Source organism: Mesoplodon mirus, assembly GCF_964341445.2.
Source record: "Mesoplodon mirus genome assembly, chromosome: 2".
NCBI classification, from domain to species: domain Eukaryota; kingdom Metazoa; phylum Chordata; class Mammalia; order Artiodactyla; family Ziphiidae; genus Mesoplodon; species Mesoplodon mirus.
In genome coordinates, this window is record NC_138977.1 from 145,219,701 (window position 1) to 145,245,749 (window position 26,049).

At 36.8% G+C, this 26,049-nt stretch overlaps 1 protein-coding gene across 4 annotated transcripts in view; it reads left to right on the forward strand.

The window, feature by feature from the left end:
• The window catches only part of PDE5A (phosphodiesterase 5A), a 146,954-nt gene that overhangs the window by 82,118 nt on the left and 38,787 nt on the right, over nucleotides 1-26,049 (forward strand). For all 4 annotated transcript variants that reach the window (XM_082645870.1, XM_082645867.1, XM_082645869.1 and 1 more), the window contains exons 8-11: nucleotides 2,193-2,301; nucleotides 3,707-3,794; nucleotides 14,272-14,447; nucleotides 17,882-17,941. In XM_082645870.1, the coding sequence (XP_082501996.1) occupies nucleotides 2,193-2,301; nucleotides 3,707-3,794; nucleotides 14,272-14,447; nucleotides 17,882-17,941 (433 nt within the window). The remainder of the gene's footprint in view (nucleotides 1-2,192; nucleotides 2,302-3,706; nucleotides 3,795-14,271; nucleotides 14,448-17,881; nucleotides 17,942-26,049) is intronic.

A 26,049-nucleotide genomic window follows, 5' to 3' on the forward strand; every position in this document is an offset into this window, starting at 1 on the left:
CAGGATGCAGCTCCAGCCTTCATATCCACGTTTCAAATGGTAGGATGGGGGACAGGGAAAGAAGGGGCAGAGAGCATACATCAGCTGCCTTTTAGGTAAGCTTTCTAGAAGCAGTCACATTTCCTGTTGCCTAGAACTTAGTCACATGATGATCCCAAGCCACTAGGGTGGCTGATAAATGCAGTCTTTATCCTCAGCGGCCATATGTCTAGATAAAGAGAAAGGGAGAAGAGTTATTGAGGGACAGCTGGGGGCTTCTGCACTAGACTCTGCTCAAAGAGGACATGCAACTAGACATTGTATTATTATTCATTCTCTGTCACAGTCCTCTACTAGATTACAAGCGCCTTATGACAGCTACTGACCTCTAGAAGTTTGTCTCCCCATGATGCTAAGGGTGCCTAAGGGTGGAAGAAGTGCTCAGTCTGTTGTTATTGAGGGGAGGAAGTAAGAATTTATTAGCATTTTTTACAGAGTAAGAAATAAGGTGCTATCACATAACCTTAATAAATCGAATACTAATTTTTCACTAAAGTAACCATCAGGAAAACTTAAAATTTTCAGGGAATTGAAAAAAGAGTTAGGTTTCTATTGATTTAAAAGTAATTTTAATACATCTGCTTCTCTGTATCAATGCCTATACATCTGAATTTATGGTCTCTGGCAAGTTGCTTAACTATTTGGGTTTCATCTGGCTCCCACTGTTGACGTAATGATGATGATAAGAACAATAAAAGTCATCATCATCATCATCATCATTTTAAAAGAGATTTGGACAAAGATATCCTCTCCAGTGTATTTCTTTCTCTCTGTAACTACCTTTTCATTTTTCTTATCTTTACTGTAGTTTCTTGTTTTCTTTTCGTGAAACTTTTGCTGTCCATGAAATATTTGTGGTTTTAAAATAGCTTTGTTAACCTAAATCCTACACTTATAACCTTTTCTTGGGATTCTACCCAAATAATATGTATGAAATAGAAACCCAGAAATGTCCTAGGTCTGATGTGTCTGACATTTTGCATGCCTTCCCACATTATCAATCTAGGCTCAGAAAATGTTCAGTCTGAAGTTCATGTATTCCTGTGTTACTATTGTCATTTCCCTTTCATTCTTTATCACTTGTATATAATACTGGACATATGGTCAGTACCTGATTGGACCAAATTACGCTTAACCTAAAATGTACAGCAAAGAAAGGAAAGACTCAATTATCTTGGCCAGGAATCAGGAATCTTTGTGGAATCACAGTGATTGAGAACATCATTTGAAACCACTGTCCTAGAAGCAGTTTGGCAGGCTGAGTGAGAATGATGGAAGACAGGAAAAGATTAGCACTTGGAGAACTCAGACCAAGTGGACATTTTTCCCGAGGCACATATTTTATTTTGAAATGTCTCCCACTATTAGGCTTTCCTATTTTCTTCAGTTAGTGATCTTACAATTAATACAGACACATACTTATGGCTGGAGTAAATTTCTATAACTTGACCCTCTTTGCGGAATTCATCCCCATCACCAAGGAACATAGGAAGTTTCCTGATGAAAAGATGCGTTCTGTTCTCTTTTCCCAACTCCGTTACTGGCACTGCACTTATGAACCCTGTGACATCAGGTTAACCTTTTATGTTCAACCTGTTAAGCAAGAAACTGGGAAAATGTTGTAAGTTCAAAAAAATTTTTTTTCAATTTAAAGCAGAAGAGAGAAGAGCTTAATAAAATTCTTCTAGGCCTGCTCGATTTTTCCCTTGGTCTGAAATGTGTAAAAGATTGTTTTATTGGAATGGATAGACTAAATAAATAACTGAGGAAGCAAAAACAGACACTAGACTTTAGTCATTCTATAATCTGATGAGAAAATAAGACATAGGGACAATTCATATGGATTTTACGTTAAATAGCACAAAAATCAACATGCCCATTAACAGTGGTAATAAGATTACTTAATGACATTTTAAGCTTGTTTTAGATAGCTGAAAAATTGTGGGTCTTTGTTTTTTCAAAGCATTTCAGTTATAGTAACTACCAAAGTTGTAAATCATCAAATATGTTTAAAGCTGCATTTTCCAATTAAGATATACACTTTGCTCTATAATTTAAGACTGGTATGTTTCTCTTATAATCATCTATTTGACTCTGTTTTGCCTGCGTTTTTTTCACTGCACAGAAATAACTCATCTCTGTTATCTCCACAGGGAACGTGATGCGAACAGAATCAATTACATGTATGCTCAGTATGTCAAAAATACTATGGAACCACTTAATATCCCAGATGTCAGTAAAGATAAAAGGTTTCCCTGGACAGTAAGTAACCCAATTTTAGATTTGGAGCTTGAAGGCTGTTTTCCTATCAGATCTGCACTTAAACTAGTTACTCTTTTTTTTTTTTTTTAATTGATTTTTGGCTGCGTTGGGTCTTCATTGCTTTGCGTGGGCTTTCTCTAGTTGCGGTGAGCGGGGGCTATTCCTCGTTGCGGTGCGCGGGCTTCTCATTGTTGTGGCTTTTCTTGTTGCGGAGCATGGGCTCTAGGCACGCGGGCTTCAGTAGTTGCGGCACATGGGCTCAGTAGTTGTGGCTCGCAGGCTCTAGAGCACAGGCTCAGTAGTTGTGGCGCATGGGCTTAGTTGCTCCGAGGCATGTGGGATCCTCCCGGGCTAGGGCTCGAACCCGTGTCCCCTGCATTGGCAAGTGGACTCTTAACCACTGCGCCACCAGGGAAGTCCCAAACTAGTTACTCTTAACTGAAGGACTGGCCCTAGAATTGGCTCTTTGGGAGTGATCTGTGCTTTCTGTGATCTGAGGAAAGAGAATAAAACAGCTTATAACATCTGTTGAGAGGTTATCAGCTGTACTTGAGTATTTTTCTCTGTACTTTTATTAGTTTTTTAAACATGTATTAATGAACTATCATAAACTAATTTTGAGGTAATTTAACTATTACCTACTTAATGACATTCTTTAGATAGTATGGCTGGAGTTCTTGAGTTTACCCTCAAAAATTAAGTTTCATATGGCTTAAGTGCCTGTAATTGGTAATCTACCACAGTGAACAGCTCTGTGGAAAACTGAATATCTGTTTTCCTTGAGAGCAAAGCTACAACGGTCAGTTTCTCAGACATCGAAAACTTTGAATTCTAGTATTTTTTCTCATCTAACTTCAGAAAAGCATTGCAGTTTGAGGCAGCTGCCTTGACTTTGTTATTTGCCTATCTAGGAGACCTTTTTAGAACTTTAGCAATATGGGCAATAGATAACAGTGGTAAAATTAAACAAGGACAAATTTGTAGCATGTAGAGTCCTAGGTGGTGTAATACTTTTGACTTCTGCCCCTCTTGTTAAGTTATTTCAGACATCTACTACACAGGGATAGTAGAAACTGAATAAATACTTTGCTTACTATTACTGTAAGCTGCTTGGAGAGTTTAAAATGGAAAATAAAAGAAATACAAGTAAATAAAATGGAAAATATGAAAAAAATTTTTTAAAGAAAATAGGATATTTAGTATTTTAATAATAGAAAGACTAATTGCTTTATAGTACATTTATGTGAACTTCATTATAATTTGCACATTTTCTGCACTCTAATGTTATCTCCAGCTAATAAAAGATGAATATATTAGTGGCTTCTGAGGTCCAATACAGTTTCTATAGCATCTAATGGACAGTCTTCTCATAATATTTAGCTGTCTTATTTTTGTTTTTGTTTAGAATGAAAACACAGGAAATGTAAAACAGCAGTGCATTAGAAGTTTGCTTTGTACACCTATAAAAAATGGAAAGAAGAATAAAGTGATAGGTAAAGCCTTTTTGTTGACCTCTACTCTGCACTTATTAAAGAAAAACATGTATTCTCAGAAACTTCTTCCTTTCAAGTGTAAATTTAAAGACTAAAATGTTTGAAAAAAAGATAAAAATTGGAATGATAAAATAATTTTGAAATAATTTTATATTGATAAATGTCAACAAACATTTGTTAAATATCTTATTAACTATGATGTATTTTGGTAATTTTAGTCCTGTTTCAACAGAAGTTTGGTTTAAGAATGACATGTTGAAAGTTAGCAAACTGAGAGAGATGAAGTCGATAATGTATATTGTTTTAGGGCCTCACTTCTTGGTTTCTGGTTTTTCTTTTTTGAATACATGGTTTAGATTGTAGGTTGTATTCATTGAACATTCCACTGCTTTAGGCACTTGGGATAAGTCAGTGAACAAGCAAAAACCCCTGCCTCAGGGAGTTTACATTCTTACATGAAGGTTAGTAAAATATGTCTACTGCGGGAATGATGGAAGAAGGCATTCTCAGAAAAATGAGATGATGTTTCCTATTATCGACATATTTATTTCTTGGCATTGCAGGTTATATTAAACATAGAACAGAAAACGTGAGGTTTTATATGCCAGTCATGCATGATTGACACTGAAAACAGTCTGAACTGTTAAATATTCTCCCAAGAACTTAGAACAGAGGCTAAACTTTTAAATAAAAACCCCAACGAAGCAAGGCTTAGCTATATAAATTTACCTTAAAAATTCTGATGAGTTTCCAGGTTGTAAGATTTGACTGTAATTTTATTAAAGAAGAGTGTTGGTCAGAAAGGTACGGGGTGGGGGGGTAATCGTTCATGAAAATGGGGGGGAAAAGGACCAATATTGAAAGTGCCTCTCCAGTTGTGTGCAGTAGTCAGGGAACCTTTGCCTCTCACATGGAGATGGATGAAGAAGGTTGTAGCAGTGTACAGGGTATGCTGACCACTTAGCAAGGCCAGCACTTGCGTGGCGATGGATGCAGCAGGTTGTAGCTGGTACTGCTCAGTGATTCCAGTCCGTTTGCTGGCATGCGTCCTCACTGTGAGATGGATACACGGGCTTATGCCATTAAACAAGCCACCAGTCTGACTTCCCTTGTTCTGATTATTTTCTTTCCAATATATGTTAACTCATAGGAAGAGAATGCATTCTTCATACCCTCTCGAATACATTGCCCACTTTGCCAGTTGTTTCTTATTGTAAATCGGTGAACTGGGCTTGAGACAATGGGCTGAGTTGCAGGTGTGCATACTCGGGCTCCTGGGACAGTTCTATTTCTTGTTGGACATTGATACTATTCTGGTTTTATAAATCAGTCTTGTGAACTTAGGTACTGTTCTCTACCCCAGAGAGTGGGATCTGTCCTCAGCATGGTAAACTAGTTTGGAAGCCTACAAGGCTGGGCTTGCTGACTCCAGTGCATTGCCTCATAAAGCCTCTTGGAAGCCAGCCTGGCGATTCTCTGAAGGCTGTTCATCACCTGCACGCTTCTCAGCTCTCAGAGAAAAAAGTAGGGCCTAGTGAACCCATATGTCAGCTCTCTTTTCAAGATTATCACCGATCAGATCTCTAACATAAACAACAGAAGAAAACTGACAAGGGTGCCCTACAATATGAAACTACATAAATGTTTAGGATACAAAATTTTATATTTTAGGAGTTAGGTGAAAACTACATTATAAATGTTATGCTTCTTTTTTTTTAAATTTTTTTTGACTTTTATTTTTTTAGCAGGTTCTTATTAGTTATCTATTTTATACATATTAATGTATATATGTCAATCCCAATCTCCCATGTTATACTTCTTTAAAATGCTTTTTGATATAGAGCTTACCACAGCTGCCTTTGACCTTTGAAAATGTGAAATGGATTCCAGAAGCGATGCATCATTTACTAATAAGTTCTGATAAGAAGGAGGACAGAGTGGCAACTTGCCACATCAAGGCACATCTTCGCTTTTTCTCAGCAGCATCTCTTTGGAATAACTGGGAATGGGGAGTGGCTGGAGGAAGTTATACATCAGGCTTTTTCATCACTTTACACATGTGATAAATAAGAGGATTTGGGGGAAGTGCAAAGGTCCCTGGATGGGAATAGGGCTCACAACATCCGGCTGGCTCCACTCTCCCTTTAAGCATTTAAAAGGTTATGGGCTTTGAGCCCTGGTCCGGGAAAATCCTCAGTAGCTGCGGAGCTACTGAGCCTGTGTGCCACAACTACTGAGCCTGCACTCTAGACCCCGCAAGCCACAACTACTGAGCCCCTGTGCCACAACTACTGAAGCCCACACGCCTAGGGCCCATGCTCCACAACACGAGAAGCCACCACAGTGAGAAGCCCGCACACCTCAAGGGAGAGTAGCCCCCGCTTGCCGCAGCTAGAGAAAGCCTGCGCGCAGCAAGAGCCAATGCAGCCATAAATAAATAAATAAATTTATTTAAAAAAAAAAAGGTTATGGGCACATTATTCAACTCACTAACCTTTCAGATCCCTTCAGAATCCACATTCTGTGTTCCTGTCACTGTTTCAGACAAGTGAACAAAGAAAGAAATACCAGTTGAAATAATCAGACTTCTCTTGGCATACGTTTTGTGTCACCCTGCTTGATAACAGAGTCAAAAGTAAGTAAATGTTGTCTTTGGAAAGGAAAAATTCCCTGCCAATAAAAAGAAAGAAAGAAAGAAAAAATGATTTCCCTGGTGGGGTTTCTAGGGGGGGGGGGGTTCAGGTTAATTTCAAGAGGGAAAATTTCCAGTGTTCCCTGCTGTCTTTATAAGTGTGACAAAACAGAGAACTTGAATTCTCGACTATACTTTGTACTCACAGATGCAGCATGGAAAAAACATCATGCCCATAGATAATTTTTCTTACATGTCACAGACCAGATTATGCTAGTATGTAATTCTAATACAGAATCCCCACAGAGTTCCATGCAGAAAGACAGACGGGCCCATGTGTTTTTGGTAATCTTCTTTCCCTTCCTTATTTTTCCCATTACTGACAATTAGATGAAATTATAGACATTAGACCAGTATGGGGCCTGTTGTATCACCAAATGTATTCCCTGAGGTACTTTTTCATATCAGATGTTTTCTCAGTGCTCTGGCTAACACAGAGTGTTTCCACCACTTTGTTTTCAACACTATTAAGAAAATACTTCCTCATTCAAATTCACTTATTTTAACCAATTATATCCCCTATTTATTAGACTAAGTTTGCATTTTTCTCATATCATATTTACTAGAAATTCTTATGCCTATTTTCCATGTCAATTTCAGGGCATATTTTGACAAAATTAGTTCCATTCCCATCCAAAAAATACTGTTGAGAACATCTCCACTTTAAATAGCTTACATTTTCATCTCTTTTTTTTTTTAGTGAAAAAGTAATAAAAATCATAGTGTTATACCACACGTTGTCTGACAGTGAAGTATGAGAGAGGAATATGTATTTCTTACTGAATGTATTTTCTAAAATGATTACCGTCCTAATGCTCTGCTCATGTATGTGTTGCAATATGATCCCAAGGCATAAGTAAATATTGTAAAATTATGTAAGTTTAAATTTGACTTCTTAATTTTATTTTTCATATTAAATTATATCATTTGGCAATATCACTAACTATTCATTTGTTTTTAAAAATATTTGCTAGGATTTTCCTAATGCAAATATAATTACACTGTGCAGTGTCGTCCATGGTACGTACTGCTTATATTGCTTAAAGTATACAGTTTTCCCAATTAAAGAATTGTTAATTATGATTAGTGGTAAGACGTGCCAGGAAATAAGGCTGTAGGGGCAGTAATAATGGGAAGAAAATGAGAAAAAAATAAAACTAGGAGATTATAGCTTGAAATTATAAAAGTGAAAATCTATAAAATAAAAATAAATATAAGGATTATAGTTTCAAGAATTGATTGAAGAAATAGAAAAATAAGAGAAACCTCATAGTAGCCCTGGAAAACAGAGACGCTTACCTTTATTGGACCAGAAACATTGAGGAATTTCTAGAAGACAGGAAGAATATACTCTTTGTAAGAATACATTTTACACAGAATGGGAAAAATTTGAGTAGAGATAATAATATCAATATCAGACAACGTAAATTTTAAGGTAAAAACATATAATATACAGAATCACTTTGCATTGATTAAGTTAAATTCACAGAGGAAAGTGTAATTGTCATAAATGCTTCTATAAAGTAAATAAATAACATCATTGACATACAAAAACCAAAGCTATTAAAAATACAAGGAGAAATGGACAAAATGGTGATCATAGTGAGAGTCTTTCATAGAATGTTAAAGTACAGGAAAATATAAGGAAACATTAGAATTGATTAATACAGAAAATGAAATGGATTTAATTGGCATATAAATATTTACTTTTATATTTCATAATTTAAAAACAAATTCCTATCAAATATTCATCAGAAATTTACAAATATTAGTGATACACACACATACAACACAAACTTAGTCATTTCTGAAAAGTAGGATTGACAACCACTGTCATGGATCACAGTGCATTAAAACTAGAAATGTGTAATAAAAGGATAAATTGGAAGGAAAAAGCTCACTTAGAAACTGAAAAACATTCTCCCAAATGACAAAGAAGAAATCAAAAGTCAAAATGAAAGTAGAGCATTTTAGAAAATTAGTGGTTGTATCAATTTAACATAAAAACTCAAGGTACAAGGTCAAAGCTATATATATAGGAGTTATATAGCTTTAACTAGTTTGCCATTATTAATTAGGACATAATGAAGTTATTTGAACTAAGTGTTCAACTGAAGAAATTAGAAAGACAGCACCTTTCTCTTTCTCACCCTCTATGCTGCCCCCAAAGTGAACAAATAAATAGGAAGAAAGTGAGCAAAGAAATTGGAAATATAAATTTATGAAATGAGAGGGGATAGTAAAACAAGAGATAATGGGCAAACACAATAATAATAAACACAGATAATGAGGGAAATAAAAGAAACACAAATAGGAATGAGAAAGGAAATGTAATTACAGATACAGAAGAAACTTTAAAAGATGTTAGATAATACAATGTACCAAAAAAATAATATGTTTTGATGAAATGGAGAAATTCTATAAAAATTGGTAATAACCAATACTAACTCAAGGAGAGTTTAAAATCTTTCATAGAAGAGGGTGTGGAGAAAAGGGAACTCTCTTGCACTGTTGGTGGGAATGTAAATCAATACAGCCACTATGGAGAACGGTATGGAGGCTCCTTAAAAACCGAAAATAGAACTACCGTATGATCCAGCAATCCCACTCCTGGGCATATACCCAGAGAAAACCGTAAATCAAAAAGACACATGCACCCCAATGTTCATTGCATCAATAGTTACAATAGCCAGGTCATGGAAGCAACCTAAGTGTCCATAGACAGATGAATGGATAAAGAAGATGTGGCACATATATACAATGGCATATTACTCAGCCATAAAAAGAAACGAAGTGAGGTGGATGGACCTAGAATCTGTCATACAGAGTGAAGTAAGTCAGAAAGAGAAAAACAAATACCGTATGCTAACACATATATATGGAATCTAAAAAAAAAAAAAACGGTTCTGACGAACTTAGGGGCAGGACAGGAATAAAGATGCAGACATAGAGAATGGACTTGAGGACACGGGGAGGGGGGAAGTGTAAGCTGGGACGAAGTGAGAGAGTAGCATTGACATATATACACTACCAAATGTAAAACAGATAGCTAGTGGGAAGCAGCCGCATAGCACAGGGAGATCAGCTCTGTGCTTTGTGACCACCTAGAGGGGTGGGATAGGGAGGGTGGGAGGGAGATGCAAGAGGGAGGGGATATGGGGATATATGTATACATATAGCTGATTCACTTTGTTATACAGCAGAAACTAACACACCATTGTAAGGCAATTATACTCCAATAAAGATGTTAAATTTTTTTTATAGAAGTAGTTGAGAAAGTTATATTTTTAAAGTCACTAAAAAAAAAAACAAAACAAAACAACTATTGCCCAAAGTAAATTCTTACCAAAGCAATCAGAGGACAGGAAAGGATGAAATAAGGTGAGGCATGGAAAAGGAAAAGGCAAAATAACTTACAAAATGATACGATTGTTGAATGAAAAAACCTAAAAGAATCAGCTGAAGGTACCTATCTAAAAAGAGAGTTGCAGAAGTTCCTGGCTATCATATTATTAAAAGAAAATAACTTTCTTACAAGCCAAGACAAATCTGTTAGAAAATAATACTGGCAAAAGCATCCCATTTACAGTAGTAACAAGGAATAAACTTGGTCAGAAATAGGAACATCTATATGAGGAAAACTATAAAAGTCTACTAGATAACTTGAAAGTCTTTAAGTTATCTTTAAGTAAGTGAACTGATATAACATTTCCTGATGATAAGAATCTATTACTTAAGATGTTAACTTTTTGCAGATCAGATTTATATCAATTTTAATACATGTCCTCATAAGATTTTTTTTTTTCAGGGGGTAGAGGAGTTCTTGACCAACATACATAAAATTCATCTGGAAGAATAGCATAAAAATAATCAAATAATCAGAGTTGATGGATAGAGAATTGCCTTGTCAGAAATTAAAATAATGCTGTATAAGTAACATTATTAAAAGTATTATATGTGTGCTAGAAGAGATGGCAGGATTGATGGAACACAGTAGAAAGTCTAAATGCAGACCCAAGTCTGAAAAAACAGTTGTGTTATTGTGCATAATACAGTATATTTCATTGTTTCTAAGATGCCATTGGTTGAAAGACACCATTTTGTATGTCTTTAAGAAAGAAAAAAATGATTTTAATTACATAATGACAAGCAATTGATTAGGATGCATACTGATTTCATAACCTTTAAATGTGAAAAAAGTACATAGTTGAAATAAGTATGAATTTATTATTTAAGGTGACAATTCAAATTATTAAAGAATGGATAACTATTTAAGTTTTGCAAGAATCCAGTAGCAATTTAGGGAAAAAATTAAGTAGAATTAAAAGATTAAATGTGATAGAATGAATCTGTAAAAGTGCCAGAGGAAAATATAGGTTTATATGTAATTTTAAAATGGGAAAGCTTCTTTTAAAAGCAAGACACTATAGTTGAAAACTTAAAGGATAACTGTTTGAGTTACTTGAGAAATGAAATCTTTTCTACGACCGAAACTCTCCCTAAGTTAAGATAATTGGCAAATAACAAGTGCGAAAAACTTATTTGCAAGGTAGGTGACAAGGGTATAAGGCTAAGTCTTACACATTAACAAGACAGGATGCTAATTTTGGAGCCCATATTGTGCAGGAGAGAGGACAGGAGACCACAAGCAGGATATAAGAATTGACCCCCTGCTCTGCCAAGAGGCCAGAAGGAAAACTGTGGTTGGTAACAACATCTGATCCCTGGAATTATAGAAAAGGAAACATAAGTGTGTGTTTAGAAACTGTCTAGTCCCTTCAGCATAATTTCCAGAGATGCCTTCAGTGCCAACTAGCTCTCAGAGCTGCTGTGATGACCGTGTGAAATAATGTCTGTACAAGTACTTTGTGAACTCTAATAATATTAACACTGATATTTTGCTATCTAACTGTACTACTTCTTGGTTTTCTCCTAATATATTTTTGAATGTTTTGTTTTATTTTTGTATATAGTTATTGGTTTTTGTTGAGTGATTTTGTTTTATTTTTGGTTCTGCAATAACTACTTTGTTTTTATATATAAGTGATTCTGATTTTATATGACTTACTAGTAGATGTGGCATTTCAAATGACCAGTTTTAAATTTCATTATTGTACTCTATCCACTCTTCCAGATCTTTAATGAATAAGTTGTGAAAACTATCTGTAAACAGGCCCAAGCTTTACATTTTCTCAAAGAACCCTATTTGTTTGTTATGAACCTTTTTCTTCTTCATAGCTTTTTTTTTTTTTTCCGACTTGGGTATTTTTGTTTGATAGAATTAAATTTTATGAAGGGTGTAAAGAGATCAACAGGATTGTCTTGAATGCTGTATAAATGTGACTGCTTTCAAAGAAGAATTAAATTATATTCCTAAAGGGATAGTTTGTCTTCACCCCTTTTCTTGCCCTGAGCCTAACTCTGTGTCTGCGTGTCTGTATCTATAGAGGTGGATTGTGACACAGACACACTTTAGCTGTTCTGCCCTGAGCTGTGGTTGTTACAGCCAACTCTTCCTACTTGTACACTTAACATGCCATTTTAGTACCTTTCAATTCCTGCGGTATTAGTTAATACCGCTTAATATATTCATTCAATGACTGTTGGCTGAGGCCCAGATTTGAAGCGCTGTCCAGGAAAGAGTTCCTTACCTCGGTCCCAGGCCCATCAGACTGCCTGATGGCCACGTCTCAACCCCTCAGGGTTGTCTTCCTTGCCATACATGCAATCAATCTTATGCAGTGATAAAATGAAAAATCTTGGTTATGAAAAATGGCCATCAACTAGGAGAAAACTTTAGTAAAAATTGAAAGGCAGTTACATTGTGATGTGAGGATAAGGCACAGAATGCATGACCCTCAAGAAAATGTGATTTGGGAGATAGCCAGAAGCCTATATAAACAGTTCCATATTTATAATTTGGGGATTCACAAAGGTTGGAGGACATAACCCAGGCGTTTTTACCGTACATGGGACATGGTCTTTTAAGATAATGAATACTGATTGCCATATTTACTCACGGTTTTTACTTGCAGTGTCCAGATTTATTATGTCTTGTTTAAAATTTTTCTTGATAATGGAATGTGTTAGAGAAGTAATCTCTGCCATACTAATACAGATAGATAAGGATGCCTTTACTGTCTAAAGTAGAAAAACTCCCACAAACAAAAAAGAGCAACATGAGAATACAGATAATTTGTAGGGTTAAAAATAAAGTGCACACCAGTGGTAATAAAGGGATTTCATGTGCAACCATGCATCTTCACGGACGCTATAAAATCCTTTTGTGCTCCAGGAAAAATAAGAGATAACAGAATATAGTCTTCATGGGAAAGTGGTTTGGTCAGAGCCGCAATCCTTCATTCTTTCATTAACTCAGTAAACACTTTTTGAGTCCTGCTATATGCCAGGCATTGCTGGCTGGGGAAGTGGAACTGAAAAAATAAAATCTCTAAGCCCAAGATATGTACGTCTAGAAAGAAAGACAGAAATAAAATCCCCCATGGTACTCCAAATGATAAAGTTAAGGAGATAGAAAGGAGAAGTGCCTGCCTCACCCGGGAAGTGGGAGGCTTGTGGGAGCTCGCTGTGAAGGGCATGAAGGGATCAATTGGACAACAGGAAAGAGAGCAGTGGGGAGCATTATAGGCCAGCAGAAAAGCATAGGCAAAGGTGTGGACAAGCAAAATGCAGTCAGGGAACTGCTAGCAATGATCTGACGGGGGTAAAAAGACACAGAGCAGCAGTGTGATAATAAACTAGCCTTTGGGGCTAGGCTGAGCTGGGGTTTCAATTTTAGACATAAGCATACTAGCTAAGCGACCTGGAGCATATGACTTAACCTTCCTGAGACTCAGTTTCTTCATCTGTAAAAATGGGCCTGGGCACACCTTCCTCACAGTGAAAACTGCAGACTAGAGTTCCTGTGTGTATTAAAGCACATGTGCACTACGTGCACATGATGGAAGTCTGTATTACATATGCAGAGACAGAAGAGATGAGGACTTTAACAACAGTGTGTTACCCAGAGGTAGGAGGTCATCAAACTCCTCACAGAGACCACTAGGCCCAGAGTCCCATAGAACAACTAGTTCAATCAAGATTTGATGTAATCTTCCATTCATATCGACTACGTGTTTGACTTTCTAAGAAAGGCCAGGATTTGGGAGGTTAGGTTACGATTGTCTCCAAAAATTAGTTCTGCTTTTATTTCTAACTAAATAGTCATTTATTTCTATGTGCATTTATTTGTAGTATCAAAAAATGATTGGAAATATGATTCTCCTGGATGCAGAGGTGCATATTTGAAACTTGAGACTGTCTATGTAAATTGTCTGTTTCATACATTCTATTTTGTATGTAATTGTGTTTTTTTAACTTCTGGTTTCTCAGTAAGGAAAGGCAGTCTGTGTGACCCAAAATTCTGATGTGCATCAAAATTGCTCTCTTGGCAAATGTACAAAAATCCAATTAGTCTCCAAAGGACAAATTGTCTTTGGGGACTCAGCTGATCTGAAATTCGCAACCGAGTCTGGAAGAAAATAGTACTCTAGGATTTTTTGAACACAGACAACATACATTTAGGACTCTGTGAAACAAGTTCTCATGTAAATTGATTCAGATGACTTTTCTAGGTTATATTTGTGAGGATTCGTTTGCTTATTTGGAGATACCAAGCATTCCCAAGAGAAAAGTGTAAGATAGTCTTGGCGGGGGGGGTCTTAAAGTCAGTGAGAACTGTGATGATGAATAGTAACATTTGCTTGATTTCTTGGATTGTTACAGGGGTTTGCCAACTTGTTAATAAGATGGAGGAGACCACTGGCAAAATTAAGCCTTTCAACCGAAATGATGAACAGTTTCTGGAAGCTTTTGTCATCTTCTGTGGCTTGGGGATCCAGAACACACAGATGTACGAAGCAGTGGAGAGAGCTATGGCCAAGCAGATGGTCACATTAGAGGTGGGCTGACACTTAACAGGACTTCTCAGTCTCTATGGCCAAACTCTCAACTTACACCTCTCCCTGTAACAGCTCTTGGTGTCTGTTATATCACTGTAGCCTTACGACAATCATGTGCTTTAGATGATCAGATCCTTCTCTCCTCATTTAAACAGCTAAGGAAACTGAGACCCAGAATATTTTAGAAACTTGTCAAGGGTCTTATGACCAAACCAAAGCTCCAGCCGTTGGTCCCTTCAGTCCTCTGCTTTTTCAGCCAAAAGCAGTCCTTGACCTTAATAATCCATTCACACAGATGTCTACTGCCACTGCACCCCGTCTGTCCCTTCCCCATTGCCTGAGCCTCCCCATCTCTCCTTGTGAGCAGTTGTATTCACACGTTTTAAAAAAACAGAAACAGAAATCCTAAGCACTCAGAATCAGAAATGAGGAAAAGTGAAAGTCTTTCAAATTACAGATTTGTGGATCCCAATTCTGAAAATTCTGATTCAATAAGTCTTGGGTAGAGGCTGGGAATCTGCATTATTACAGAGCACCCCCAGGTGATTGTGAATGTGAACCACTGGCTTGGGGCACTGACCTCAGGCAGACTCCCTCCCAAGCAGGACAAGCCTACCCAAGTGGGCCAACCCTTTCCAGATGTATTTCACTAACTGCCTGAAGATGTTCACTTCGTGTAACATGGAAAGTTCTTACATCATAGACCAGTTTAGGGAAATAGACTTCATAAAGGGCATTACTTAGTCCTTCATACACTGGTGTGAAATATACTTCAATGTTTGCCTACTCTTAGCTAGTAGAGATCAGTGGAAATCAATGTTTGGGATATGGATCATTAACTTTTCCTCCAACCCCTAATAAACAGATACCTAACCTAAAGAGCTAGAAAGATATATGTCACGATTTACCAATAACCAAGATGGTATGCCTTACTTTCTAATGTGAATATATGACACTAATAGTTTTGCTATAGTGTTACATAAGAGACCTTGGCTTAGAAACCAGTAGAAATCTGTTTCAAATACACACACACATATGTATGTGTGTGTATATATACAAATAAATATACATATATTTCAAATTACATATATGCACACATGTACATATATGTACGTGTGTTTGCATGTGTATATACAATTTTTAAGCGAATTTTTTTTTACTGTTTCCATGGCTTTGCACTGAAGAATTGAATCTAAGCCAGCTATCAATTAGAAGTTATCTCTTTTTAAAAAAACTTCCTATTTGGAAAATTTCAAACATAATGCTAAAGTAGAGAGAATAGCTTAATGAACCCCCATGTGTTCATTAGCTGTCTTCAGTAATTATTGACCTATGGCTACTATTATTCCATCCATACCTTTGCTCACTTCTCTGCACTCTTCTTCCATATTAATCCATTGATTATTTTGAAGCAAATTCCACATATCATATCATTTTGTTCAAAATCTCTGAATATTTTCCTGATTGAGATATATTTCTATTTTTACACTATAGTTTTACTTCAGTTAAATATGAGTAATTAGGCTTTCACTTAATATATACATTTTTCAATTTCAATTCATTATAGGAAGGTATATGTACAATCACAGGTTTAACCTTGAAAAATTTTTTTTCTTCTGAGGTATCGGATGAAAGCTAGGGACATAAACCCCCCATGTTTTCTTATGACAGGGAATTATTTTGACCTGGAAAACATCATTATAATGAAAGTAAAATAACAACAATAATAGCTAACCTTTATCAAATGCTTGCTCTGTGTTCTCACTTGTGTTAACAAAATTAATCCATACAACCCTATGAGTAAGGTGCTATTTTTATCTTCAGTGTGTGATGAAATTAATTTTTTTTAACTTAGAATGTCATGTTATTCCTTTATTCACTTATCCATGTTGCATTGCACTGATTTATATTAGACTAATTCATGGTCATAGTCTTAGCCTTTCTCAGCAAACCACCTCTGTGGTGTCAGCAGCAGCTTAGCTGTGACCTGTCAATTTCACAGGAGCAGGAGACAGCAACTCCAAGGTTCCTGAGGTTTCCTAGTGATTAATGGTTCAAACACTAAGACAAATCAGGTGTATCATAGTATTATAACATTCTGAATCACAAGACAGTAGATGTATATACCATTTGGCTCTAGATTTTGAATTGCTTAAAATTTTAAAAACTAGTTCAAGGAAAACTAGTTTGGGCTGCTGGATTACTTGGCTCACCATTTAAAGTCTGAACATGGGATACCTTTTTATCACTGATTCTAAAACTTTGAGGGACTTTAGTAAATCTGTGTTGACTCTGTCAAAAATGAAGTTTTAAAAATGTGTTTTTAAAATATGATAGACAATTTGGGCTTCCCTGGTGGCGCAGTGGTTGAGAGTCCGCCTGCCGATGCAGGAGACACGGGTTCGTGCCCCAGTCCGGGAAGATCCCACATGCCGCAGAGCGGCTGGGCCCGTGAGCCATGGCCGCTGAGCCTGCGCTCCGCAACGGGAGAGGCCACAACAGTGAGAGGCCCGCGTACCACAAAAAATAAAATAAAATAAAAAATAAAATAAAATATGATAGACAATTTAAAATGCAATCACTACCTTGGTTTAAAAGAATGTCTAAAATATTATTCCATTACTTAGAAGTTATCACTTTTGAAAATGGGAATGAATGATTCTCATGTTAAGTTATAAGAAGATAGTAAACCTGCCTTACCATCTTCTTACAACTTAACTCACTAGGGCGATGGGAAGTGTACTAGATTGGGAGTTGAAAGCTGGGTTCTAGACCCTCTTGTCTTCTCACTGAGTGTGAGCTCACAGCCAAGTCATGAGGATCCCTGAGCCTAGGTGTCCTCAGCTGTTAATGGATAGATTTATAGACCAGCCCTACTCTTCTCAGTTCTTGAATCCTATGAGTGTAAAAGGATCCTTGAATCTGTGTGACATTATATCTCCGCTGTGCAGTTTTTCCTTATGAATTCTGCAGTGGTTACACGTTCCATCTGAGAGCCACTTCTAGACTACTTTCTTTCCAAATATCAACGTTAAAATGTCAGTTTATGCAAAGGTCTTTTATCTTGATTCTGTACACAAGTAAAAATAACTAAAGTCAGTTATTTTTAAAAGAAAGTGACCCAAAATTTTCTGCCAAGTTTGACCTAATAGTGTGGCTTATAAATAATGTGTTTGTTATATCAACAATGTCAGAAAAAAAGTGACAGTTTTCTTTGAACATAGGGAGTATAGCTTTCTGTTTCCGTAATAAGCATTTGAATCAAAGTCTGGGATTTTCTCTCTGTTGAAGAAAGCAGCAAACAAGATACGATGTTCTGAGGAGTCTAGCTGTCTCTGCAGGAAGTTTTAGCAGAATCTCAGGCTTGAAACTGTGGTCTATGTTTGGTAGTCCTCTCTTGTATAACCTGCATTCCTTCTTTCCTTGCCCTGTAGGTTCTGTCATATCATGCTTCAGCTGCAGAGGAAGAAACAAGAGAGCTCCAATCCTTAGCGGTAATCCTCCTCTTTCTTTGTAGAAATGACTAACTAGAGGCATCTAATTAATACATAAATATGCTTCTCTCAGGACAACTGCTTCTACTGGTAATGGTCCCCTAGACATTTAATTAAATGTGGTAAATACTTATATGGACATTTATAAAAATATCTAATCAAATCTACTTTCTTGCAGGGCTAGAAACTCACTGATAACACAGAGCAAAGGATAGCATCATATTGATTTTGTAATACATTATATGATTCTGATATTTTTCCAATAATTGTTATAATCTTTACATCTTTCTTAAGCCAAAATTAAATTTAGTTTTCAGTTCATGGGGAAGTGTGGACAGGCGACTGCAAGGTGGTTGGTTGGTTAGAGTAATAACAACAAAGATTTTATAGCTTGTAACTGATAATGTACTCTGTGTTATTAAGAATTGAGAGTGATTTTAATTTCTGACCATATGGCTTACAGAATGTTATTTGAAATTGGGTTCAAATGAGGTCAGTTCCTGAATTCTCACTACATTCTTAATTTAGGATACTATGAGAGAAAACCACATTGATATGTAAGTGGAATGTCACGTGTTCTAGGTCTTGATTGAGATTGCCTTGGATGAGATTCATGAAAATTCGAGCCACTTACACATTGACAACCAAGACTGACCCTCTGAGTTTAAATTTACTTGAGACAACATAAAGTCTATATGAGATGTGATGAGAGTCACGTAAGGAATGAGAAGGGTGATTGAGATCATTGAGATTCTTTTTCTTTGTCGTCATGATCATGGCTTGCCAAATGTTCACCCTCCGTGCCCTTACATACATTTTCTCACGTAAACGGGACAGCTGTGCTATGAAGCAAGGGACTTGCTCATGGTCACAGTGGCAGGAAGTGGAGAGTCAGGATACAAACTCACACTGTCTTTCTCCAGAATGCATGCATATAATCACTGTCTTGTCTGTGATGGGCTGTTAGGGAGAGACAAGGCTAAAGATGATTCAGATGTTCTGACCTTGGTAATTCAGAGAATAATCATCCCATTCATTAACAAAAGTGGAAATATTAAGAAGGAAAATAGATAGATTTGATTTAGAACATGGTAAGTTTGAGGTAAGTGAACAACCAAATAGACATGTTCAACAACCAGGAAGGGCAGGTCTAGAGTGGGGAGGGGCTGGTGGGCAGAACTACAGGCGGTGATTTGGAAGTTAAATCATGGGATCTGGGGGAGTCCCATGGTAGTGAAAGACTGGGAATGGAGCAAGTTGGGGACAGTGCAGAAAGATGTGCATGGCTGTGGGCAGAACTCTTCTGGGTATAGGTTTAGATGGAAGGTGTAGGAAAAGAAACCAGCTAAAGCAGAGAAGTGGGAGTTAAACTGGGAGGAAGGTTTAGGCTAGGCAGTGGCACAGAAGGCTGGTAGAACAGTTTTTACAAGAAAGGAGATCCCATCCGTTGTTATAGGAAGGTTGAGAAATAGGCCTGAGAAGGCTGCTGGATTCAGTGATTAGGTGATTGTTTAGAAGGCAACTTCAGGAGTGAAACTGCAAAGGGTATGAGTAAATGGTGAGAAAATGGAGGAAATGAATACAGACTACTTTTAAAAATATGGTTTGTATGAAAGAGAGAGTGAAATAGCTAAGACAGGTGTTGCTGCATCATGTGAAGTTTTTTACTTGTTTTGTTTTGTGTTTGTGAGCAGGGTTTGCTAACAAGCAGGAAAGCCAGCATGTTCTTGGACAAAGGCGTAAGGTCCAGGGTGAGTGTGAGACTAAGAAATTTAGCCAATTTCTTTCAAGAAATTGAAAGAGGTCTGGACCTTGAAGTGGCCTAGGTATTAAAGAGACATTTCTTTGGCCAAGACGAGAGAAAAGGGATAATAATAATAATAGTAATAGTAAATAATAATAGCTACACTTAATTGAGCACTTACCATATACCTGGCATGTTTGAAGTTCTTTGTGTGTGTTAACTTAAGTGTATTAAATCCACAGCCATCCTATAGGTCAGTATTAGCATTTTGAAAATGGAATTTGAGGTTGAGAGAGTTTAGATTGTCCTACTCAGGATCTCCCAGATAGTGAGTGATGGTGCCTGGGCTAAATCCAGGCAGTCCAGACCCAAAGCCCACACGTCATTGCACACCACTGGAGAGAATGAGCTAGGAAAGAAGGAAAGAGAATCAGAACTTAATAGATGTTCTTGATTAAATCACCAAGTAGGAAGCTGAGTCATCTGCCAAGAACAGTTGAAGGAACTTGAGATGATTTCATCTGAAAGATTAAGCTTCTCTAGGGGTTAGCCTCATTCGAATTGGCTGTATTTCTTTTGTTCACGGTGATGTTTGAAGGAATGAGACGTTTTTCAATTTTTTACAAAGGTTTAGAGGTTTAAAGTATCTCTCACATCAGGCTTAATTGCCCATTTGTCTAATCCTCGTAGAGTGATAAAGTTTTGAACTAACTGCATACTGTGAGCTGGAAATGATCACATGGAGAGATACATTTTGAAGTGCTCGCAGGCTTTGTGGGATTATTAAGTTAGCTCTAAAATGAGGGCAAGGGTACACTTTGTTGTTTTAGATAAAGAAAAACTAGCAAATAGAGTCATTTCTAAAGATAATGCTTTAAAAAATCCATTAGGATATTAAACTTTGCTTTTTACTTTGAAAATAGCATAGTCTTTCAGAAAATTTTGAAAATTATTTTCTCAATTATGTTAATAATTTTAGCCAGAGAAAAACACTTTGGAAAAACTGAGAATTGCTATATTGCAGTATTGTTCAAAACCATCTGTTGTTCTGTTTGGAAAATAGATTTCTGGCAGCTGCATTGAGAAATTTAGGATAACATAGCTTGTAGGTCAAATAATTCATTTGAATTGGTTGGAATTCAGCAACTGATTTCAATTCTGTTTTCTATCATCCTAATAAAAATTCCTTTGCAGCCCCAAATACACAGGTGTCTGCATCATCCAGAAATTACCAAAATTGCTGTCTTAGTCATGTGTCTGATGGTTTATCTCAATTTAAAACCTAAAATAAATTGAAAAGCTGTCAAATGCTTCTCAATTTTTATTTTTAGAAATCAGTTCTTGAAAGAATTAAATAATGTGCTTAAGGATACTAAATATTTATGCCTATGTTCAGAAAAGTTTTCTAGTCATAAAAGTATAACAAAGTTGATAGGAAATTCAGAATCCTTTTTTTCCCTTGCTTAACTTGAGTTTTTATCCCATTTTTAATCTTATTTTCTCTTGGCTTAAAATTGGGTGTAGCAGAAATAGGGCCTCAAACAAGCATTTTGCCATATACCTTTTAATGATCCTTACAAGTTACTGAGATAAAAATAAAAGGACCCCAGCTGACCTGGTTATGATTATTAGAAAGTTGTTAGTTAAGATATCAGATTGAAATAAATGTTTATGTATTACAAGTAACTGAATATTTGATTGATTAATTGCCTTTTCTGCCTTCTCTTGCTAGACGAACAGTAAATAAATACGTTTTAGAGTTTAGTTTTTTAAAATAAACTTCTCAGTTTTGTCATGGAGTCGGTGCTGATTCAGTTCCAATCCCTACAGCTTCTGCTTTATAGCAGTTTCTTTAATCACACGTAATGTATCTCAAAGCAAACTGAGACCCTGTTGTGATCCTGAAAGGTCTTCTGTATCCAAACAGAGAGAGAGGGAAAAGCTGGCCACTTAGGCAGGGTTTCCTAGGACAGAATTTATACCTCATCTTGACCTTAACCTTTCAGAGCCAGAAACCTCACGTGAACCCTCCTGATCAGGCATGTGTGTGAATGCTGCAGGTAACAGCAGTAAGGGGCAGAGCCAGATACCTGACCCAAATCTCTATTGCCTAAGGCAGTGTTAGAGTACAGAGCCACTTCCTTATGTCAAGATGATCATCACATTCCTTCACTTTGGGGAAAAATCTCTATGGATAGTCAAATTATAAATGGAAAATTTTGAACAGATAATAATAAAGAAGAGTTGACCCTATGATCTAGATAACTAGTGTCACCGAACTGTAGCAACAAGGCATCCAGTAAGGCATCTTCTTCCTTAAAAAGTGCTAGAAATACTCTGGAACAATTTGGGTCCTTTGGACTTCCCATACACTGTCAGTTGATGCATTCATTTTTATAGACGTCTATAACATGAATTGGGCTATATCTTTTCCACGTTGCAAGATTTAATAGATTCTGTTTGATTCTTCCTACTTTCATTTGACAAGCAAATCTTACAATTTTGCTTTGATTTTACTAGTGGATTACTTCCAATGGTAGTCTTAGCTCCAAAGTATGGTGGCACTGTTCTTGAGCTTCTTATATACTAATTAGATGCTAACCACATCTGAGTGTATTAGTCCCAATTGTAGTCATACATTTTCTCTGAAGTTTTACTTATAAGCATATATGTATTTTATTGTAATCTTGACATTATTATGTGCCTTCTTTACATGGTTTTGAAAAACCTTATGCTCATTATTCAAGTTTTTTTTATAGTCTGTGCCTCTTCCCTATTGAGATTTAAAGGAATCCATTTATATAATGTTAGAAAGAAGGAAAAATAATAAAATATGTTAATATAGTTATTGAAGAAAATATACTAATCTAGTCCTGCTATGCCTTATTCACTTCTTTGTTCTCTTTAAGATTTGGTTCCACATGCTGAATTGGAATATTCACCTCTCTTTGTATTAGTAGGTTTCTTTCTCATTCATATTTGGATCCAATTCCTTCTTAGAGAAAGATATATTCTAACAGCCTTGTAAACTAATTGTGTGGGGTTTTTTCTTTGAAAACACATTTTCTGTGCATGTTAAATATGGGGAAGAAAGACATTAGCCTTCTGTAAAGTGTAATTTTATGGCTGTCAGCGTGGCTTTGTTCAAAGACCCAGACCCAAACTGCTCTGCATAAAAGAGTGCCCCAATAGGCAGGCTAGTGATGGGGACTGATAAGGAGAACTTAAAATACCTGACTGAGCATCTCTCCTTATGGCTACCAATAAACTCATCAAATACCTACATTAACTTTATTCCTGAAAATAATTTCCTTAAAGAATGGATCCTTGAGGAAAATCTCCTTCCCTCTTAACATCTGTATTGAATAAACATCAAGGAGTAATGTAACAAAATGCCTTCATAAAACAGTGAAGCTAATTGGAAGAATTTGACATTTTATGGAAGACCAAGTTCAGTGACTGCCCTTCTTTCAGACTTAATTTAATAACTAACTTTCTGAATAAGGGCCTTTCTTAAGAGTTGACAATTAGGAGTTGTTTCTGTAATTTCTATTTTAGCTCTTGAAATCTGATACTTCAGACCTCAGGCAGGCAGAATGCCTTTGATTGCAGTGTGACCTTTTTTGTGTAAAGATTATACAGTTGAGCAAATTGTGTAGCCACATGTCTATTTTCTTCCAAGGTTACCAGAGACTTTGCCACAGGCTAAATATATAAACCTTTTTCATGAGACATCCACCAAAAATATGAAACTCAATAATTTTTAAATGACCCTTATATTTACCATACCCAAGTGTATTATTTTCCATGAACATGTGATTTGTGGGCTTCAAGGAGACTATACATTTTATAAACGTATTATTTCCTATCAAGTTTCATTTCCACGCTTGTGTAAAAGGGACCCCAGTGTGTCCCTTTTGTTGTGTAAATGGACTTATTTCATAATAAGAAATAGTTGAATAAAAGAAGGGCTGTCATTTGTCTTAAGTAAGGTACTGATAAAGCTCAGGAATGATCCTCTTTGACTTTAGAAAAATAGGTGACTTTACTAGTCAGGATTCTCCAGAGAAAAAGAACCAGAAGGAGATTTTATATATGCGTAAATGAGAGAGAGAGATTCTGAGGAGTTGGCTCACATGCTTGTGCAGGCTGAGAGCTCCACAGTCTGCTGTCTGCAGACTGGAGGCCCAGGAAGACCAGCGATGTCATTGAGTTGAGTCTAAAGGCCTGAGAGCAGGGGAGTTGATTGTTGAAATCCCAGGCCCAGCGCCTGAGAAGATAGGAGATACCCCCATTCCAGCGGGCTTGGAGGAAGCAACAAGGGGTCCGTTCCTCCTCCTTCCACCTTTTGCTCTGTCGGGCCCTCAGTGGATTGGATGATGCCCTCGCACATTGGGGAGTACAGTCTCCTTTACTGAGTCCACAGATTCCAGTGCTCGTCTTATCCAGGAATACCCTCACAGACACACCCAGAAATCATGTTTCATTTGGGCACCCTGTGGCCAGTCAAGTTGAGACATAAAATTAACTATTACAAGTGACTAAAAAAGGTAGTTAAATGTGTACTTACATTCTCTGTCATTGTGTTGTTAGGGATCACTTACGCAAACTTATAAGCATCCTTGTGTTGTTGCACTTAAACGATATATTTCAATTTTTTGTGTGTCTATCTTCTCCATCAGACTGTTAGTTCTTGAGTCATAATAATAATAGCTACTATTTAGTGATTGCTTAACAGGAACCTGGTTTACATGTTTTGTTGAATAACTGAATGAATGATTCTGGAAAATTCAGACTTTTAGGAAGCCTATAATCTAGCATGAAATAGCACAATTCACGATCCTTCAGTGCATTCAACAAGATTATGCTTTCTTTTTTCTTAAAGTGATTATGAAGCTAGAAATAACTTAATAGTTGAAGAAATGAATAAAACAGCAGCTAACTGGTCACAGAGCTTTCATTTTCATGAATATAGCATGATGGTTAAGAATGTGAGTCTAGAGAGAGATGTCTAGGTTCAGATTCCAGCTCTGTGATCTCAGGCATATCTGTGACTTCCCTGAGCCTCAGTTTCTTCATTTGTAAAAGGAGAATAATGAAAGAACTTACCTCAGAGAGTTGTAGTGACCAGAGTTCCTGGTACATATGCCTCCCCCGCCTATTATGTGTCAGTTATTATTAGTAGTGGTGATAGTGGGAGGAAAAGCAGTTCTCCTAATGTAGTAGGAGCAACATTGAGGCCTTCATCTTCTCCGTCATGTTCCAAGCCTTTTTGCCCAAGCCATTCTAATTATGCACTATCAAGAAAGTTGTTGGGGGATGGAGGGAATGAAAAGTGCCCACCAAACTGAGAAGGTATCTTGAGACTGAAAAACAAGGCAGGCAGCTCCATACAATCAATGGATCAGTTCATTGTAGGGTAACTTACGGGGTAGGATCGGATGGACAACAATTTGGAAGCATTCACAGCTGCACTCCATACCACCGAGGGGCTGCTGGGACAATTTTATGGTTAATCTAGGGTATATGGGTATGTGCTTGAAAACAGGGAGTGCATTCCTAAGTCAAGATTTATGAATGGGTAGCTAGTCTCAGGGGCGCTGGGAATTCGTCAGTGAAGGTCTTCATCATTGTTTGGAGCTAACAGAGCATAGAGGCCACCTGGACCTAATGATTGTTAAAAATATCTATTAACTACAAAGCCCTTGGTGACGGAGAAATGATTTACCATATAGTACAGTCCTGGGGAGGGTCAGTGGAAGGACAGGAGGAACTGTTTGGGCCCAAGATGGTGTCAGTTATGCTAACAACTGTACAAAAGTATGCACTCATTTTCGAATTAGCCAAAAAAGAACAACAGGTAGGTGGAAAACAGGTAGGAAGGAAAAAGCACCATGTGTTCTAAAATAAATGGAAGCCTTTTGTTTGTGAAGTGTAACCAATTCTCTACTTGAGGGGAGTTATCTAGAGTTGACCATTTTAAGTAATGTCCTACCCAGAGCTGCCAAAAAGTGGAAAACTTTTGATCATTGCTTTCCCATCCTGAGTTTCCAGTGTTCTTGCGAGTGAATGAATCAAAATTTAATGACACTTAAAACAAGCTGAAGCTGAGTTTTTAAAATTACAGTAGCGAAGTATTCATTGTGCAGATGAAAGAGGGAATTCAGCTATAAAAACTTTTTCAAAAGTAAAGTGAATAATTGAAGAGAAGAAGGCATAGTCTGTAATTTATCCATTGTGTCTCACTCAGCATGGTTCATTACTAATGTTTGTGTTATAGCTCTGCCAAATTAAACTAAATATTATGAAGAACTGATTAGGTGCTTGATGATCACAAAAATTTTTTCATTTATACATTCACATT